This window comes from Lissotriton helveticus, chromosome 5_1 (assembly GCF_964261635.1).
Source record: "Lissotriton helveticus chromosome 5_1, aLisHel1.1, whole genome shotgun sequence".
NCBI lineage: Eukaryota > Metazoa > Chordata > Amphibia > Caudata > Salamandridae > Lissotriton > Lissotriton helveticus.
The window spans coordinates 64,113,632-64,132,554 of NC_136065.1; the positions used below are offsets into that span (position 1 = coordinate 64,113,632).

The 18,923-nt window shown below is 49.8% G+C and overlaps 1 protein-coding gene across 1 annotated transcript in view; it reads right to left on the bottom strand.

The window, feature by feature from the left end:
* Window positions 1-7,772: 7,772 nt before the first annotated feature.
* PPP1R18 (protein phosphatase 1 regulatory subunit 18) overlaps window positions 7,773-18,923 on the bottom strand; it is a 97,295-nt gene continuing 86,144 nt past the window's right edge. The window contains exon 3 of the mRNA XM_078641710.1: window positions 7,773-11,919. Coding sequence (XP_078497836.1) covers window positions 11,900-11,919 — 20 coding nt within the window. The 3' untranslated portion in view covers window positions 7,773-11,899. The remainder of the gene's footprint in view (window positions 11,920-18,923) is intronic.

Here is an 18,923-nt window from a genome sequence, read left to right on the forward strand (position 1 = left end):
GTTGACGCATTTAGCTACATTCCATGGTTGCCGGAGGGTGGCTGAAAGAGAGGGGAACACACCGGTGAGTTTATTTTGTTGATATGGGCAACCAACGTGATGCTGCTTGTCTTCAAGCGCTAACCCGCAGCAGGCTGCTGTCGGTATATTCCCGCCATTTACTGTGCTGACTGGAATTGGAGCGCATGCTTGTTTTCTGAGCGGGCGCTCCTGCCATATGTGGTTGTCTGGATGTTGCCTGCTCAAAATGACTAACTTCTCTACCTCATGATTAATTTTAACATTCTGAGGATTTTTACACGTATTTCTTCAGTTTATATTTTCTCTGCTGCGGCTTTCATTTATTGTTCAGCTTTGTGATATTTTCTACAGGTCGTTGGACTGTTATTTGGAATTTTGGTTGCCCAGCTCTTTCACTACCAGTTGTTTCTTTTTCTTGGCTTGTTCTGGTCGCAGTTTCCTTTCTTATGCCTAATTATCCAAATAGTAGAGGGGGGACATTTTTCTTCCAAGAATAGATTTCTTACTAGTGCACCCCTTGTTTCATGTAAGGAGATCCCTGGTGGTGGCAAGAAAAGGCTTAAAAAACCCCGCTTCTCCCATGAAATCTCCCCTTCCAATTACCATGGAGGAATTAATGTACGAATTGAAAATACTGAAACCTTTCATGATGGAAACCACTACTGCTTTTCAACGTCTTGAAGATAATGGTATCTTGAGTATAGGGTTCCTGATATTGAACTCCACACTGCAGAGTCTCAGGACGCAACTTCGCAAGTGCATACAATGGTCAAGGAAATAGCTAAACTCAAAAGACAAACAGGAGATTTGGAGAATCGGAACAGGTGTAGCAATCTTTGTCTTTAAGGCATACTAGAGGGAGTGGAAGAGGGAGACATGATTACCTTTCTACAAACTTACCAAAGAGAGTGAGTCTTATCAGCAGTTCCCCTCTCAACATTCAGACAGCTGCCCGTCTTGGTCCCGATCCTCCAGTGCTCATTCTAATCCTAAACCTAGAGGAAATATCATCCTGTTCCTTCAATATACAGATTTAATGCACGTTTTATTATTATTATTATGAAACTTATAATGCGCTCGGCTTACCCAGGGGCATCCCGGCGCAACAGACCACAAAAAAGGAGAAGACTCAGCTAACACTACCGAGGAAACAGATGAGTCTTAAGCAACTTCCTAAATGATAGGATCTGGGGTTCTGAGCGGATCTTAAGGGGCAGAGAATTCCAAAGGGAGGCTACCTGCACAGAAAAACGCCTGCCCCCCGACCGGGCTCTTCTTACTCTTGCTGACTGCAAAAGATGTTTTTGCTCAGAGCGCAACAGACGAGAGGGTTTATAGGGACGGGCCATATTTGCAAGAATGGAAGGGCCTTTACCGTGTAAAGTTTTATGAGCTGTACAAAGCGCTTTAACCACTTACAAGTGAAGAAAGCAGGTGATCTATTCTGGTCATTGGATTTTCATTTGGCAACACGTTTCCTTTTTCAAAGCTGCCCATCAGGTTGCGCTCAAGAGGATAGGTGAAAAAGATAAAGTAGTGTTGTGGGAAAATAAGAAGGTGATTCAAGAATTGAAGAAGGACAGTTCAATATTTCAATTACTGATAATGAAGATCAGTTTCCAGAAAACCTGTCCATAAACAAATTACATGTCAATCTGTAAATTTTTGCCTATCCTCTTGAGCGCAACCTGATACCATTATATGAACAATTGAATTGTTTTATAATAAATGAAGTGGAATTTATCATACAGGTTTATATGTGTGGCTTATTGAATTGATGCAAAGAAAAGTTGAATCTAGATGCATCAGTATAGTTTACATACTATTCATTACCTCATCCGCAAAAATTAGTTTGCGGGATAAATAGTAACTATACTCCAATTCTGGTCTCCCCACTTCCCGCCGCTGCTCCCCTGCGGCCCCGCCCCCTTTGCCTTCTGTGCCCCGCGCCGGATCGCCCATTGGCCACCCCGCTCCCGCCTCCCAGCTGCTCCTCCCTCCCACTTGGCCTCTTATGGAGGGTGCCGCGCGGCAGTGAGTGTGACCTGACCTCTGGTCACTCCCCACGCCGCACGGCTCCCCCTGGTTGCCTGTAACTGCCATGTCTGCCCCTGCTGCTGCTGCCAAGGGTTCGCCGCTGGTGCGCCCCAGTACCGGTCTCTGCTGTTTGCTCCTTTATTTTATTTTATTTTACTGCTGATTGTTGTTTGTTCTACTGTTGGCCCTCTGTTTTGCCACCCGTTCTGCGCCCCCTGTGCCCCCCACCCCCGCTCCCCACTTCCCGCCGCTGCCTCCACCCACTTCGCCGGCCACACGCTCGACCCCATCTTCTCTGCCAGCAGCCACGTTGCCTTCAGCCACTCCACCGGACTACACTGGACCAACCACAGCTGCATCCATTTCACCTTCAAGAAGACCACATCCCACCACCTCACGCAACAGACCCCCCGCAGATGCTGGAGCAAAGTCCCCATAGACCAGCTGACCACATCGCTGAGCAAGAACCCACCTGCCGACACCTCTGACACCAACGACACAGCAGACAATCTCGCACAGTGGATCACCAACTGCGCCGACGACCTCGCTCCACTGAAGAAACCCCCAGGCAAGACTAGCAACAGAAAAACCTCATGGTTCACAGACGCCCTCAAAATCGCTAAGAAATCTTGCCGAACCCTCGAAAAAGCTTGGCGCCACGAACGGACTTCAGAAAACATAACAGCCGTCAAGAGCGCCACCCGGGAATACCACCAGATGATCCGCACCACCAAAAGGACATCGTTCAAAGAGCGACTTGACAACAACTCCCACAACAGCAAAGAACTCTTCAGCATCGTCAAAGAGCTCCCCAACCCCAGCGCCAGCAACAACGACATCACACCTTCGCAAGACCTCTGCGATTCCCTCGCCGCATTCTTCCACCGCAAGATCGCAGACATACACGAGAGCTTCGGACCCCAGACTCCGCCTCCAGCCACCAACCAACGACCCCCACCACCAGCCTCAGCGCATGGACGCCCATCAACACTAAAGACACCACCCGCATTATGAACACCATCCTCTCCGGCTCCCCCTCCGACCCACACCCTCATCATATCTTCAACAAAGCCGACACCATCATTGCACCCCACCTCCGGAACATCATTAACAGCTCCTTCACGTTGGCCACCTTCCCTGGAAGCTGGAAACACGCAAAAATCAACGCCCTCCTGAAGAAACCGACAGTGGACCCCAAAGACCTCAAGAATTTTTGCCCCATCTCTCTTCTTCCTTTCCCGGCTAAAGTCATCGAGAAGACCGTCAATAAACAGCTGACCACATTCCTCGAAGCTAACAACTCGCTCAACCCATCCCAGTCCGGATTCCGAGCCAACCACAGCACCGAGACCACCCTCATCGCTGCTACCGATGACATCAGGACCTTGATGGACAACGGAGAGACAGCCGCCCTCATCCACCCTAATAACCCGCCTCTACAACTCCGGGATCCAAGGAAAGGCCCTGGACTGGATTACATCGTTCCTCTCCGACAGAACTCAGAGAGTCCGCCTTCCTCCTTTCCGCTCCGAGGCCACCAAGATCATCTGCGGCGTACCCCAGGGCTTCTCACTCAGCCCGACCCTCTTCAATATCTACATGAGCCCCCTTGTCACCATCGCACGCAAACACAACATCAACATCATCTCCTACGCCGACGACACACAACTGATACTCTCCCTCACCAAGGACCCAGCCACCGCCAAAACCAACTTCCAGGACGGAATGAAAGATGTCGCAGAATGGTTGAAGCACAGCCGTCTGAAGCTCAACTCGGACAAGACGGAGGTCCTCATCCTTGGACAATCCCCATCCTCCTGGGACAACTCATGGTGGCCAACGACGCCGGGCACCGCACCGACACCCACGGACCATGCTCGCAACCTGGGATTCATCCTGGCCTCCTCCCTCACGATGACCATGCAAGTCAACGAAGTCTCGTCCTCATGCTTCAACACCTTGCGCATGCTCCGTAAGATCTTCCGATGGATTCCCACTGAAACCAGAAAGACGGGTACCCAGGTCCTCGTCACAAGCCGACTGGACTACGGGAACGCCCTCTACGCAGGAACCACAGCCAAACTCCAGAAACGGCTTTAGTGCATACAGAACGCCTCTGCACGACTCATCCTCGACATCCCTCGCCACAGCCACATATCCGCCCACCTGAGAAACCTGCACTGACTTGCCGTCAGCAAGAGGATCACGTTCAGGCTGCTCACCCACGCACACAAAGCACTCCACAACATGGGCCCCGAATACCTCAACAACCGCCTCTCATTCCACACCCCCACCTGCCAGCTCCGCTCCACCAGCCTCGCCCTCACCACCGTCCCACGGATTCGCAGAGCCACCACCAGAGGAAGATCCCTCCCCACACACCTACGACTGACCTAGGACCATCTCACCTTCAGGAGACACCTCAAGACCTGGCTATTCGAGCAGTAGCGGCACCCCCCCTGCACCCCCCCTTCAGCGCCTTGATACCCTCACAGGTGAGTAGCGCGCTCTACAAATGCAGTGATTGTTTGATTGATTGAATGGGTACGATCTTTTCTTATATTGTTTATGAATGTTCTTTATTGTTGTGCCTCATCTCTTTCCATTTCTCCTTTTGTTCTCATCTCTGGTCTCCTCTCTTCTCTATTGGACTCTGTTTTCCGGTTGGTCCCTCCTGGTGTTCCTTTGCGCTTCATCTACAATTTTTCCTTTCTCTCAAATTTGTTTTCAATGGCTGTGCTCCACCTGACTTTCTGCCATTCTTCTCTGGTTTCTCATCCTGTGGGTCTTTTTTGGACCCATCCCCTGTTCTCCTTGAGACCCTTGGGGTGGGGGGGTGAGGTGTTGATTAATAGCCCCTCTCTGAAGCAGGGAGATTGTGCTCTCCCACCCAGTGCTTTAAATGGAAATATAGAAGTGCAGGGACTCACTATTTAGAGGGCACGTTTGCTCCTGAGACGTGCAGGTTCTCTCCTATCAAATACATTGCAGGAGTGACGTGAAGTGCAGGCGCTCTCCCATTGAATATACTGCAGAAGTGCAGACACTCGCACTCTGAAATTAAAGCAGCATTTAAAGCGCTGCAGCCACCAGAGGACTAACTCTCAGAAACGAACTTGCAGGAAAGCCTGTTCCCTGAGGAGTACAGGTTCACCAATAGATGCAGGAGCCGCCGCTTCACAGCAAGGGGCCTCTGTCGTGTCGTGGCACTTCAGTAACTGGTACTGCAGATAGAGGAATACTCCAGCCTGTCTGTGTCTCTGACTCCATACCTCAGCCTAGAAATGACAGGTGCAGTTCTGTACATTATAGACAGCACTCTCCATAATGTCTACCTGCATCCCTCCACCTTTCGGTCCATCTATCTATCCGTCTCTTCTCTCTGTCGGATCTGTCTAATCTCTTTGTCTGTCCGACTAATCTATGTCGGTCTCTCTGAACTGTCTGTCCATCTGCTCTCTCTGCCTGATCTATAGGTGTACACTCTTTGTCTGTCCATCTAATATCGGTCTGTCTCTCTAATCGATCTGTCTGTTTCTCTGATCTATCTGTCTGTCCATCTATCTCATTTGTCTGGTCTGTCTAATCTCTTTCTCTCTGTCTCTCTCTCCATACATTCTCCTGTAGTCCACTTGGAGCACGTTTTAGACCCTAGCGGCTGCGGATAATGAATGAGACAAGTTAGTCTCTTATCTCTAACATTCATTGATAATAAAACAGGGTTTTGTTCCTCATATTACAGTAGTTATACCTATGGTTGTTTATCCATCTACGTCAGTCTCTCCATCACGGTCTTCTTATTACCACCAGTAGCCCCTCACCTCTGCCATCTACCACAGAGCAAAACACACAAGATGATGGACGGAATGTTGCACAATGGCAAAACATTCACCCCAGTCACAGATCTGGGTTTAATCCATCACCGTTCTTTAGCCCACTCCGCCACCCCAGTTCAGACATGGCTATATGCAAATCAGTCTGACCCTGTGCCTCATGGGAACAGTCCAGCCCGAACTGCCGAGCCATGCCTTCCCTGGACCGGAATCAAGCTTCCTAGAACCGGTTTCTGGCTAATCAGCCGTCTTCAGCCCGGATACCTTGACTCCAGAGAGCGGGGCTTCAGGAAGTCTCATCAGAAGCCCCTTGATGAACAAAGGCTTCACTGAACTTTAAAGGGAGCCTCCTCACCTCAGTGTTTGCATCTCCATCCACAGGAGGGCAGGCGGTGCACTTCCACCCTCTGGTGAGCCTGTCCTCACCATCATTTATCTTGTGTCATGTCAAACAAGAGGCTCCTGTTGAGATTTACAATGAATTCTGGGAGCCAAACTTGGGGCGGGACATCCGGAGACGTCTGCTCCAGTATTTGCAGAATCTCTTTTCTGTGTTTGCGTCCAACCATTGCTTTACACCTCCAGCCCCTCGGCTGATCAGCTCTCCTTGCTGACGCGTGGTCTAGTGGTGACCTAGCCGTGGACAGATTGTTTGCCGTACTCTAGCGCCTATCAAAGTACCTCATGTAGCACTATATCCGCATGCAAAAATTCTTGTTTCTTTCTACAGTCTTCCATTCTTAAATTGCATGCTGTCTCAAAAAAAAGTCCTCTATAATACTGAAATCTGACATGAACAGTTGATGTTTACTCAAAACTTCTGAAGGTCACCTCTCCTTTTTCCTTCTCAAAGTCTCCCTCGTTCCTTTCCATCCTCTGCATATCTCCTCTCTGAGTACAACCTTCTCTAAGTCACATGCAAGTTTGCTCTAATCTACTAATGTATTTCTTCAAATTGTTCACAGCTCATACCAAAGGTCACAAACCCTCCTTTTTGGAAGAGGATACCCCTGCACCCGATAGGATCTAACCTCCTCCAGCTCATCTTTCGCCCCAGCAAACATCTGCATGAACTCGCATATCCCCCGTCTTCCCACTAACGATCCCACAAAACTCTTACTTTAATCTCCCACAAAGAAGCCTGAGTGAGTGCATGGAATGTTGGATTGAGCGGACAAGGCCAATCCCCATAACCAATAACTAAGCCACCCGAATGATGCGATTTTATGGCTGCTGTGATTTTTGCATAATTATACATGTGCCGGCTTTGCCACATAATCCATCGTCTGCCGCATAATCTTTAGATTTTACCCCCCCCCCCAAAAAAAATATTTATCGTTTTCTAGCTCAAATGGATCAAAAAATATTTAAATGCAGCGATACCTGTTGCAGCGGGGTGGAAGGCCCTTTTCAAAACTTGACTGGTCAGGTTTCTGTTGCTTACTGCTATATTTGGGTGCTAAACTGGTACTAATGAGATGCTTAAAAAAAAAAGAAAAAAAAAAAAAGTTTAAAAATGATAAAATAATGAAGTAATACTATGTCAAAATGTGCTGCATTTGGTCGCATAATTTGTCTTTTCTTGCTGCATAATTTACTCAACCCTGCCGCATAATGTGGCCCTCTCCTGCCCCATAATTCCAGTGGCCCTGCCAAAAATACAGCCTAACCACTGACCGGTGTAATGCTGGCGTAAAGTGCTTCAGTGCCTGGTAGGCGCTATATAAATGCAAATACAGTACAATTACAATCCAAGGCCCTCAGCGAGCCGCACCACTTTTCTGATGTTCCTTTGACATTTTCTCCTCCTTCGACAGCCACATAAAGAGCCCCCAGGGGCCCACGCTGTGCTCACTCACTGCCAGTAAACACTTGTTATGAGATTGTTCAAATGGCTTTATTTTAAATTGTAAAAATAAGAAAGCTGTGCTTAAGTGGCAGTCTCAACATCATATGCGCGAGAAAGAAACATTTTAATGTACAAAAAATCCACATTTGTTTTTTTTTAAAAAGAATGAAAAATCCCCAAGGAGTGTCTGCTGGGGTCAATGACCCTGAAAGTACTGCCTGGTAAAGGGGTATAAAAAACTGACCAGGGCTCAGTGGCAATGCTTGTTGGCTCCCACTCACATGGACTTCGCTCACACACTCACGCGGAGCCAACCACAGACACAGTGCATCCAAAAGTTAAAAATAAAATAAAAAATGGCTTTCTTCTCTCCGCTCTGTGTGGGCGACAGCGAACCCCTCCTGTTGTCTCTGGTCCTTGCTCATGAATTAGACGTGTCAGCTACTGACTGTTGATTATCCAGTGAAAATGCAGCACAATCCAGAGAATTTGGCTTATATTTTGAAATTTAGAGCCTGAGGTTTGGCAGCTTCTGTCATGTCTGGACAATTACACCTTCAAGGCCTGACTGAGGGTGGAGGAGCAACCATAGACCCCCAAACACCAGGGTTTCCCACAGCTGGGGTCCTGGCTAGTTTGAGAAGCAGCAAGGGGAACATCGTTTACAACACGGTGTTTACACCGCGTTGCCTTTACAACAATGCCATTACAACGCAAGTCGTTACTACTACTTGCGCTGGATGGCGCTGTTGTATAAGGAATATTGTAATTTTATATTCCAACACCTTCCCTACTGTTACGTGGACTGGTGTTGGAATATAAAATTATAATATTCCACAATCCGCGCCCTCTAACGCAAGTCGTTGTAACGACTTGCGTTGTAATGGCAGCGTTGTCATGTACCGCGATCTAAAAGATCGGTTTGTACTGACATACATCCAGCAGCAGAGGGCAGACCCTACCTCTCTTGTTTCTGTGCTGTTCCTCTTTGTGGTGGAAGCCTCCACTGGAGGGGTGTGGAGGCAGCATTAGGAGAGGAAGACAGGAGGCCTCCACACACTGGCTGGAAGCAGGATGTGTGTGATTCCCTCAACACTGGGCAGTGGTACGGAGGGAAAGCTTGTTCCTGAGCACCTCGATACTGGCGCGAGAGGCCGCGAAGACCTGCTGTCTTCCAACAATACCATGAAGAGTTTGGGTAGGGGCAAGAGACGATTAAAAGAGTCATGCTTTCCAGAAGATAGACTGGGGTGGGGGGTGGGATGGAGTGCATGCGTGGTGTCTATCAGCACTATGGTGTCTCCAGACGATAGACGGGGTGGGGGTGGGAGGAGGAGGTGTGCATTAGTTATCTTCATACATTAGGCTGGGGCCGGGCGGTAGACGCGCAGTTGTCGTGTCTTTCAGGGCTGCAGAGTCTCAGGTGACACTACTGGTGGAGTGGAAGGGGTCTGTGGTGACCTGCAATAAGGTCTGAGTGGTGGGTCGAGAGAATGGGTCTGAGGTCCTTTCACTCTAGGAGGAGGGGTCTTCCAATGCTGAACATTCACAGTCACCTGTGAATCTGTCATTACTTACAGAGAGGTGTGGGGGAGATGCAGGCATGGGGGAAGAGTGGGAGGATATTGCGGTGCAGCTATGGGGTTCACTAGCCCCAAAGAGTGTGAGGTGGGGATGTCGTGATTGGCAAATCTTAAATTATACTGGCTTGGAGATCCCGCTGCTGGAGTGACTAGCGTTAAGGGCTCCACCTGCTCATGTCCTAGTTAGAAATTACTTTTGTCCCACCCGTGCTCCACTTCCCTGCCTGTAAAGGTTCTACTGCCACCCTAGGGCTAGTGAAAGAAACTGCGGAGGTGCAGAACCCCCTTCTTGACACCAGAGAGAGTGAATCACCATGGTACAGAGTGGGATACCAGTGTTCCCCATCAGTGGCGGCGACAGACCCAACTGCACCCTTCATTGGCAGCCACTTACACCGTATACTGACACCAGCCATACAATCTATACAGCCCCCCGATACACTAAAGCCTGCAGGCAGGTTGGCCGTCTGCTCGCACTGCCCATTTCAAGCTATGTGGACCTCTCAATCGATGTCTCTCTCCTTGCCATCCTCCCTTCATGAGCACAAAGTTTCCCCCTTGCATGGCCCAAACTTTTGTACAATGCGGCCCATCAATTCTTCTGACACTGATTGATTCACACGCCTCAGTCTAAACACTGAAGATGGTGATTGGAAAGGTCCTAAGAGTGCTGTCCATATGAGAGAGGGAAAGGTCCTGAGATACTCCCATGAACCTAGAACGTGGCCCGGAGAGAAGGTGTCCAGAGAGGGTTCGGAGAGCTCTCCTTTCCAAACAGCAGCTCAGTGCCTCTGGGGGCGGCTCCAGTGGATTTTGATCTCAGTTGATCTCTCTTGGGCAGCTGACGTGTCAAGTGCCTGGGTGATCCAGAACCCGTTGTTTGCTGGGTGTCAAGCTCCCATCCGAAAGATACTCTTTACCATCTTTCAACAGTAGGTTGGACCAGAGAGAAGAGGCCTCTGTCCGCGTACATCCTTAACGGTCTGAGGAGAGGTTTGGTTTCTTTGTGTTACATTGTTCATTGTCGTTGATCCATTGTCTCGATTGTTGGTGAAGCAGTCCGCTGAATCGAGTCTACTGTCTTACAGCGTAACTCTTTTGTTCCCTTGCCCGATGACGTAGATGCATTGTCTGGCGTAACCTTTCGATACAATCCCATTGTGAGTTGAGGCTATTCCACTGTTGATCAAAATGTTACTATTTCTGGTAAAGGTTGTTACATTTTGAGCCAATTTCATTGTATCGAACGGTTGTTTCAATGTTAATGTCCTTCCACTGTCTGTCTGTCTAAAGGATGACAGATGCTGGACAGACACACATCATTCAATGGATGCTGCCAGACGCTGGACAGACACACGTCAGACAATTACCGATGTCAGATGCTGGACAGACAGACATCAAGAAATGGGCATTGTCAGAAGTTGGACAGACAGACGTCAGAGAATGGAGTAATACATCTTCAAACACTTCAGATAAGCGAGGAAAGGATGCCAGACGTTGGACAGACAGATGTCAGACAATAGATGCAGTCACATGTTGGAAAGACAGACATCTAACAATGGGCAAAACATCTTTAAACACTTTAGACATGCGATGAAATTATGTCAGACGTTGGACAAACAGAGGTCAGACAATGGACGATGTCAGACATTTGTCAGACAGACAGTGGAGGAGCATCACGACACAGTATCTTCAAACACTTCGGACAAGCACACAACGAAAGGATGTCAGACGATGACGGAGTACTTCTAGACACAATATTTTCAAACCAGTCCAGCAGACAGCGGAAAGAAGGCAAACAGACTAGGGCTGGTGACCATAAAAGAACATAAAAAACACCAACCCATCATCACCAAACATTGAACTTCTGGCATCAGATGCTTGGGTAAACTTCCTAAAACTGTCACAGTATCAAGACACTGACATTCAACAGAGCAACTTTGATGCTGTATAGAAAGATCCGTCAACTGGACGACGCTGTTCCTGGAATCCCCTTTTACATCGAGGGTAAAGTTCTGTGGTAGGGGGTTTCAGAATCCACTGAATGGGAAGGAGGAAGAAGCAGGAAGGAAGTGTCTGACAATCATTACACTGACTCTGCTCAACGTCCCGTCCGCGTCCCCATGCTCCAGGATCCAGTGGAAGTGATCAGCAGGCTTGCATTCACCGATGACCGGTGTACGCCTCACACCGTCATTGGAAACCCTTGCAAACAGACTGTGTGAGCTGATGCATGCAGCATCAAACAGTAAGCGAGATGACTGTCGTATCCCACGTTGAGCGCGCGCACACCAAGGCGTGTTCACGTTACTGGTCCCAGTCCGCACCGGCTTTGGTCTTGGACCTTTGGTTGAAGTCAGTTGACTTCCTTGGATGCTGGCTTGAGATAGAAGCTTGTTCTTTTTGGCAGTGTCAAAGGGCTCCCCGGCGCCCCCTCATCAGTGTGGCGCCGTCACTGGACAGGTGAAGGTTCTTGACATCCTGGAAGTCACAGTGGGTGAGCGGGAAGGGTCGTCTGTGGTGGACCGGGCAATGGGTGAGGCTTTGCTGGCGTTTCTGAAGGTGAAAGCTCCTTATCATCGACGACAGGATTCATCTATGAAGGTGAAAAAAAAGAAAGGTCAGAGCAGAAAGGGTGAATTACTGCTGAGAACTCAGTTACATTTTTTAACAGTACATGCAGGTCAGCTCAAGGTGCCACACTCCCCACCCTCCTGACGTCACTATAGTATGGGTTCCAATTGTGACGGAGGGATTGAGCCGTCACTATACACCGCAAGAAATACACACTTGAAAACAGATACCTCTATATAACTGAATGATACGTAACTTTATATCAAGTGTTTATCCTAAAACCAGGGGCGTAACACAGGCCCCCGCAGCCCACACGGTGCAGGGGGGGCCCCACGCTCCAGGGGCCTCATCCGCGGCCACGCAGGCTGCAACCACTTAGCATCACACACACTGTCTGGGATGTGAGTTACTTAACTACCGTTACGCTCGCCTTAGTTGCACACGTGGCCTCAACATAAATTAAATGATGCACTGCCGCGTTTGCGTACTCTTCACCCTTAGGGTGGAGCTGGTCATACTCATACGCATACCACTTTGCACAATTGAAAGTGCGCGTGATGCGGGTGAGAGGGACCGTGCGGCCTTTTTAATTATTTCCAGCCCCTGACTAAGCGTGCCCGGTCTTCTGCAGCTGACTCGAGCCTGTCACTGAAGCTGCAGGCCAGGCCTTGCCTACCCCCACCTTCAGCCAGGAAGCCGCCATTGGTGCTGATGTTTCCATGGCAAGTAGTTAAAAGCTTTTCTTCAGGTAGGCTTTTCTTCAACTGTGTTATAAACTTTGCACACTCTCCGGTATTCAATCTACCTCACTAAACGTTCCCCTTCTCTGACATTCCATTCGCTATTCGGTGCTCTTTTCTATTGTCACCTTTTCATCTCATGTACTCCCCTCCTTCGCGTTACTTCCCCCTTTCCTTTATATCTTCTCCCGGGCTTTTCTCCGACTTTTCAGCAACTCCATCGCTTTTCAACTTTCAACTCTATGCTGCAGTTCTTGCCTGATTCCCCACGTTTTTTTAATATGTATTTCTGCTTTCCTTCAATATCTGGCTTTCTCTCATCCATTCCATGCCCCCTCCTGCAATCCGAACCTTTCTTCCATTCCTTCATGCTTCGCACATTCCTGTATAATTCCCGCATTTTCCCCTAATCCCTGTGACTCCAGTCTGTTGTCTTCGCCCATCTTTTACATTACTCCCTGACTCGTGCAGCCCTTTCTTTCTCTCCCCTGCAGCCCCTTTTTCTCCTGCATTTCTTTCTCGTGTCTGCCCCGGCTTCCCCCAAGTCCAGGCGTCAGGACTAGCGTGACTCAGAGCTACACATCTCTAGTTTGGCTTTAGCATTTCTGATTGGCAGTTGCTAATCCTGCTGCTTTATTCACACCTCTCAAAGTTGACAGACTTGAATGTGTATATTCTTCATATATAACTGCACGGACCTGATCTCACGCAAGCTGATGCCCAGGGTCGGCTTTAGCGCTGGTGGCAACGGGTGGGCCAATCTTTTTTTGGTGCCCCCTTTCCCCATGACCTCCTTCTCCTTGGATTCCTCACTCCCCCCCCCCAACAGTGCCCATCATCTCTCCATCACCCCTCTCCCACATGCATTTCATTTGTTTTAAAGTGCTGGTAGGGGTTGATTTTAGTTATAAGAATGTATATCCACCCAAACGAACCCTTGTTAGCAACATTAGGAATAGATATGGAAACGCAGGGGATTAAAAAAAAAACATAGCATCCTACCCTATACCATGCAGTTTACTTGCAGCTCTTTGATGACAGTTCATAAGCCACTGTTCTATATTAGGATTGTAACTCATGAACATGAACTTCTAGGACATAAGGTTCTCTGTGACAGAAACAGTAACCCACTGAGCTATCTACATAAAATGCAGTTCTGCGATACAAGTGTCCTAAAATTAGCCCAAGAGTGTGGGGGCCTAGAACTCCAGGGACACTGTGCAAGGGTGGCAGCCCCTGGCCTGAGAGCTCTTGAGTGGTTTCGGGGCCAGGGGCCCCGCTGTGTACTTTTTGCAGGGGGGCCTCCTCAAGTTTCGTTACGCCACTGCCTAAAATCTGACAAAGGGACCACACAACTTCGCTGTAAAGGACACGCTTTAAAAGAGCGCTTGACTTTATATGGACATTAATGGCACAGCGCGTAATGTCAGCAGCGAGCGCTTAACTCGGTGACCCAGGGCTGGACACCGCTGGTGTAACGTGTGTGGGTCTGGAGTTACAACACTACAACACCCCCTGCCCCCTCCTCTGAGCGGTACTCCTCCCGCATCACACTCCGCCATTTATTGATGTGGAACCGGATTTAAAAATAAACGTTTGAATGTTGAATTTAAGAATCGTCAGAATTTGAAGCAATAAAGGTAACCTGCCCTCGTGGGACGAGGAGGGCCCTTGTTTGTGCCCATGAGACCCTGAAGAAACAGCTGCACGCTGCATTCTCCTCCGTGACCACACGAGGGCGCTGCAGCCCCACAGATCACTGCTGGGGGCGCTGTTCAGAGCAGGTCACTGCTCCAGGGCAGCTGCTTCCGGTTCCAGCAGGGACTGGCGGGAACGGGGATCCGAGCACAGGCCCTGCTCCTGTCAGGCTAATCCTGTCCCTGCTGCAGCCCCTCAGCCCCCATCCCCAATCCTAAGGCATGTTCTACACTTAGGCACAGGGTGATGTCATCTCCTGCTGCAGTTGGCCCCTGTGGAACAGAGAAGAAGGGGTCATTGGAGCTGCCCCCAGTAGAGCAGGGAGGGTCCCAGGAGGTCCAGTCCTCCACTGAAACAGACAAGGGCCTTCCATGGCATTGTAACCCCCTTCCCACCCTCTGCAGAAGGGAACAGACCCAGGCATGGGATGGGCGCCTTTCATGGCATTGTAACCCCCTCCCTCACCCTCTGCAGGATAGAAGTGACCCAGGCCTGGGATGGGATGGGCGCCTTCCATGTGGGACACAGCAGGGGGAGGATGGGTCGTTGCTCCCGCTACAGCCAGAGCCCCCCTGTGGAGTGGACCACACCGGCTCAAGATATCACCCCGTCTCTCCAAACATGTTCTATTCCCACTCGAATGGAAGCTTTATGTCATTGGCATTAAATGTGCACTCTCTGTGCTCCCTCTCGTCATCGAATGTGCACTCTCGTTGCTCTCGACTCATCGAATGTGCACTCTTGGTGCTCTTGAATAATCGAATGTGCACTCTCGGTGATCCCTCGTCATCGAATGTGCACTCTCGGTGCTCCCTCTTGTCATCGAATGTGCACTCTTGTTGCTCTTGACTCATCGAATGTGCACTCTCGGTGATCCCTCGTCATCGAATGTGCACTCTTGTTGCTCTTGACTCATCGAATGTGCACTCTTGGTGCTCCTTCGCCATCGAATGTGCACTCTTGGTGATCCCTCGTCATCGAATGTGCACTCTCGGTGCTCCCTCTCGTCATCGAATGTGCACTCTTGGTGCTCTCAACTCATCGAATGTGCACTCTCGGTGCTCTCGACTCATCGAATGCGCACTCTTGGTGCTCTCGACTCATCGAATGCGCACTCTTGGTGCTCTCGACTCATCGAATGCGCACTCTTGGTGCTCTCGACTCATCGAATGTGCACTCTTGGTGCTCTCGACTCATCGAATGTGCACTCTTGGTGCTCTCGACTCATCGAATGCGCACTCTTGGTGCTCTCGACTCATCGAATGTGCACTCTTGGTGCTCTTGAATAATCGAATGTGCACTCTTGGTGATCCCTCGTCATCGAATGTGCACTCTCGGTGCTCCCTCTTGTCATCGAATGTGCACTCTTGTTGCTCTTGACTCATCGAATGTGCACTCTCGGTGCTCCTTCGCCATCGAATGTGCACTCTTGGTGATCCCTCTTGTCATCGAATGTGCACTCTTGTTGCTCTTGACTCATCGAATGTGCACTCTTGGTGCTCCTTCGCCATCGAATGTGCACTCTTGGTGATCCCTCGTCATCGAATGTGCACTCTCGGTGCTCCTTCGCCATCGAATGTGCACTCTTGGTGCTCTCAACTCATCGAATGTGCACTCTCGGTGCTCTCGACTCATCGAATGTGCACTGTTGCTGCTCCCTCGTCATCGAATGTGCACTCTCAGTGCTCCCTCTCGTCATCGAATATGCACTCCTGGTGCTCTTGACTCATCGAATGTGCACTCTTGGTGCTCCCTCGCCATCGAATGTGTACTCTTGGTGCTCTCGACTCATCTAATGTGCACTCTTGGTGCTCCTTCGCCATCGAATGTGCACTCTTGGTGATCCCTCGTCATCGAATGTGCACTCTCGGTGCTCTCGACTCATCGAATGTGCACTCTTGCTGTTCCCTCGTCATTGAATGTGCACTCTCGGTGCTCTCTCTCGTCATCGAATGTGCACTATCGGTGCTCCCTCTCGTCATCGAATGTGCACTATCGGTGCTCCCTCTCGTCATCGAATGTGCACTCTTGGTGCTCTCGACTCATCGAATGTGCACTCTTGGTGCTCCTTCGCCATCGAATGTGCACTCTTGGTGATCCCTCGTCATCGAATGTGCACTCTCGGTGCTCTCGACTCATCGAATGTGCACTCTTGGTGCTCCTTCGCCATCGAATGTGCACTCTTGGTGATCCCTCGTCATCGAATGTGCACTCTCGGTGCTCTCGACTCATCGAATGTGCACTCTTGCTGCTCCCTCGTCATCGAATGTGCACTCTTGCTGCTCCCTCGTCATAGAATGTGCACTATCGGTGCTCCCTCTCGTCATCGAATGTGCACTCTTGGTGCTCTCGACTCATCGAATGTGCACTCTCGGTGCTCTCGACTCATCGAATGTGCACTCTCGGTGCTCTCGACTCATCGAATGTGCACTCTCGGTGCTCTCGACTCATCGAATGTGCACTCTCGGTGCTCTCGACTCATCGAATGTGCACTCTCGGTGCTCTCGACTCATCGAATGTGCACTCTCGGTGCTCTCGACTCATCGAATGTGCACTCTTGCTGCTCCCTCGTCATCGAATGTGCACTCTTGCTGCTCCCTCTTGTCATCGAATGTGCACTCTTGCTGCTCCCTCTCATCATCTAATGTGCACTCTTGCTGCTCCCTGTCATCATCGAATGTGCACCCTCGGTGCTTTCGAATCATAGAATGTGCACTCTTGCTGCTGCCTCTTGTCATCGAATGTGCACTCTTGGTGCTCCCTATTCCCACTCAATCTGCCCTCATGGTGCTTCCTCTAGTTATTGAGTGTGCCCTTACAGCGTTTCCTCTTGTCACTGAGTGTGCCCTGACGGTGCTCCCTCTTGTCACTGAGTTATGCAGATTTGTAGAGCGCACTATCACCTGGGAAGGTGTACTGGTGTTGAGCAGGTGTGTTCTAGCCCATCCTAAGGTGTAGCGGGCTCCTGGAAAAAGACAGGGCACCAGCTTTTTGCAGAATAAAAGAAGTGAGGAAGACACTCTTATATGTAGTGGTGGGTCGCTCCAGGCTCTCGGAGTGATGTAGGAGAAGGATCGGCCACCGCACTTGGTTTTCCTTATGCGTGGGATGCGCACAAGTGTGAGTCCAGACGAGCAGAGGTGTCTTGAAGTTTTGTGACAGCAGATGCGATGGTTGATGTACGCTGGCCAGTGTTATGTCGTGCCTTGAACGTGTGGGTGAGGAGTCTGAATTGTGCTCGGTTGTGTATGGGGAGCCAACGGAGCTCTTTCAGGAGTGGTGTGAGGTGAGCACGGCGTAGGAGGTTGAGAGTGACTCTAGCCACCGTGTTCTGAATGGTCGGATGGCTTTGGGTGCATTTCTATTGAGCTTGGCACACAGGGTGTTCCCGTAGCGTGGATGACGGTTTTCCGTGTGTTGATCGGGAGACATTTGAAAATGTTCTTCAGCATCTTCAGGGTGTTGAAGTACGAGGCGGGGACCGCGTTGACTTGAGTGGTCCTGTTGAGTTAGCCAGTGCTGGGCGGAGGAGTGTCGCCCCACAGCTCTCTGAGCAGTGTAAAAGCAAAAATAAAATGATAATAACGGAAGATATTTCTGTTATTATTTTCAGTATCAGCCAGGTTCGACAGGGTACGGCTGGGCCGGGCTCCTGTGACGTCCAGGAGGAGGAGTGTTTGCTTCACTTTAAAGTGGGCACGACTGCTTAGCCGGCCCTCCAGGCCGGCCAAACAGTTCATGCCCACTTTGCATGTCCCCCACCAGCTGCATTACACAGTCTTATGGGGAGTATGACCAGCCTCCCATTTCCCATCTGAGAGCCGAGCCACAGCGCTTAAGTGTACAATCACAGTGTTCCCTCTTTCACTGAGTGTACACTCACAGTGCTCCCTCTTTCACCGAGTGTACACTCACAGTGCTCTCTCTTGTCACTGAGTGTACACTCACAGTGCTCCCTTTTGTCACAGAGTGTACACTCACAGTGCTCCCTCTTGTCATTGAGTGTACACTCACAGTGCTCCCTCTTATCATTGAGTGTACACTCCCAGTGATCTCTCTTGTCACGGAGTGTACACTCACAGTGCTCCCTTTTGTCACAGAGTGTACACTCACAGTGCTCCCTCTTGTCATTGAGTGTACACTCACAGTGCTCCCTCTTATCATTGAGTGTACACTCCCAGTGATCTCTCTTGTCACTGAGTGTACACTCACAGTGCTCCCTCTTGTCATTGAGTGTACACTCACAGTGCTCCCTCTTTCACTGAGTGTACACTCACAGTGCTCCCTCTTTCACTGAGTGTACACTCACAGTGCTCCCTCTTTCACTGAGTGTACACTCACAGTGCTCCCTCTTGTCATTGAGTGTACACTCACAGTGCTCCCTCTTTCACTGAGTGTACACTCACAGTGCTCCCTCTTTCACTGAGTGTACACTCACAGTGCTCCCTCTTTCACTGAGTGTACACTCACAGTGCTCCCTCTTTCACTGAGTGTACACTCACAGTGCTCCCTCTTGTCATTGAGTGTACACTCACAGTGCTCCCTCTTTCATTGAGTGTACACTCACAGTGCTCCCTCTTGTCATTGA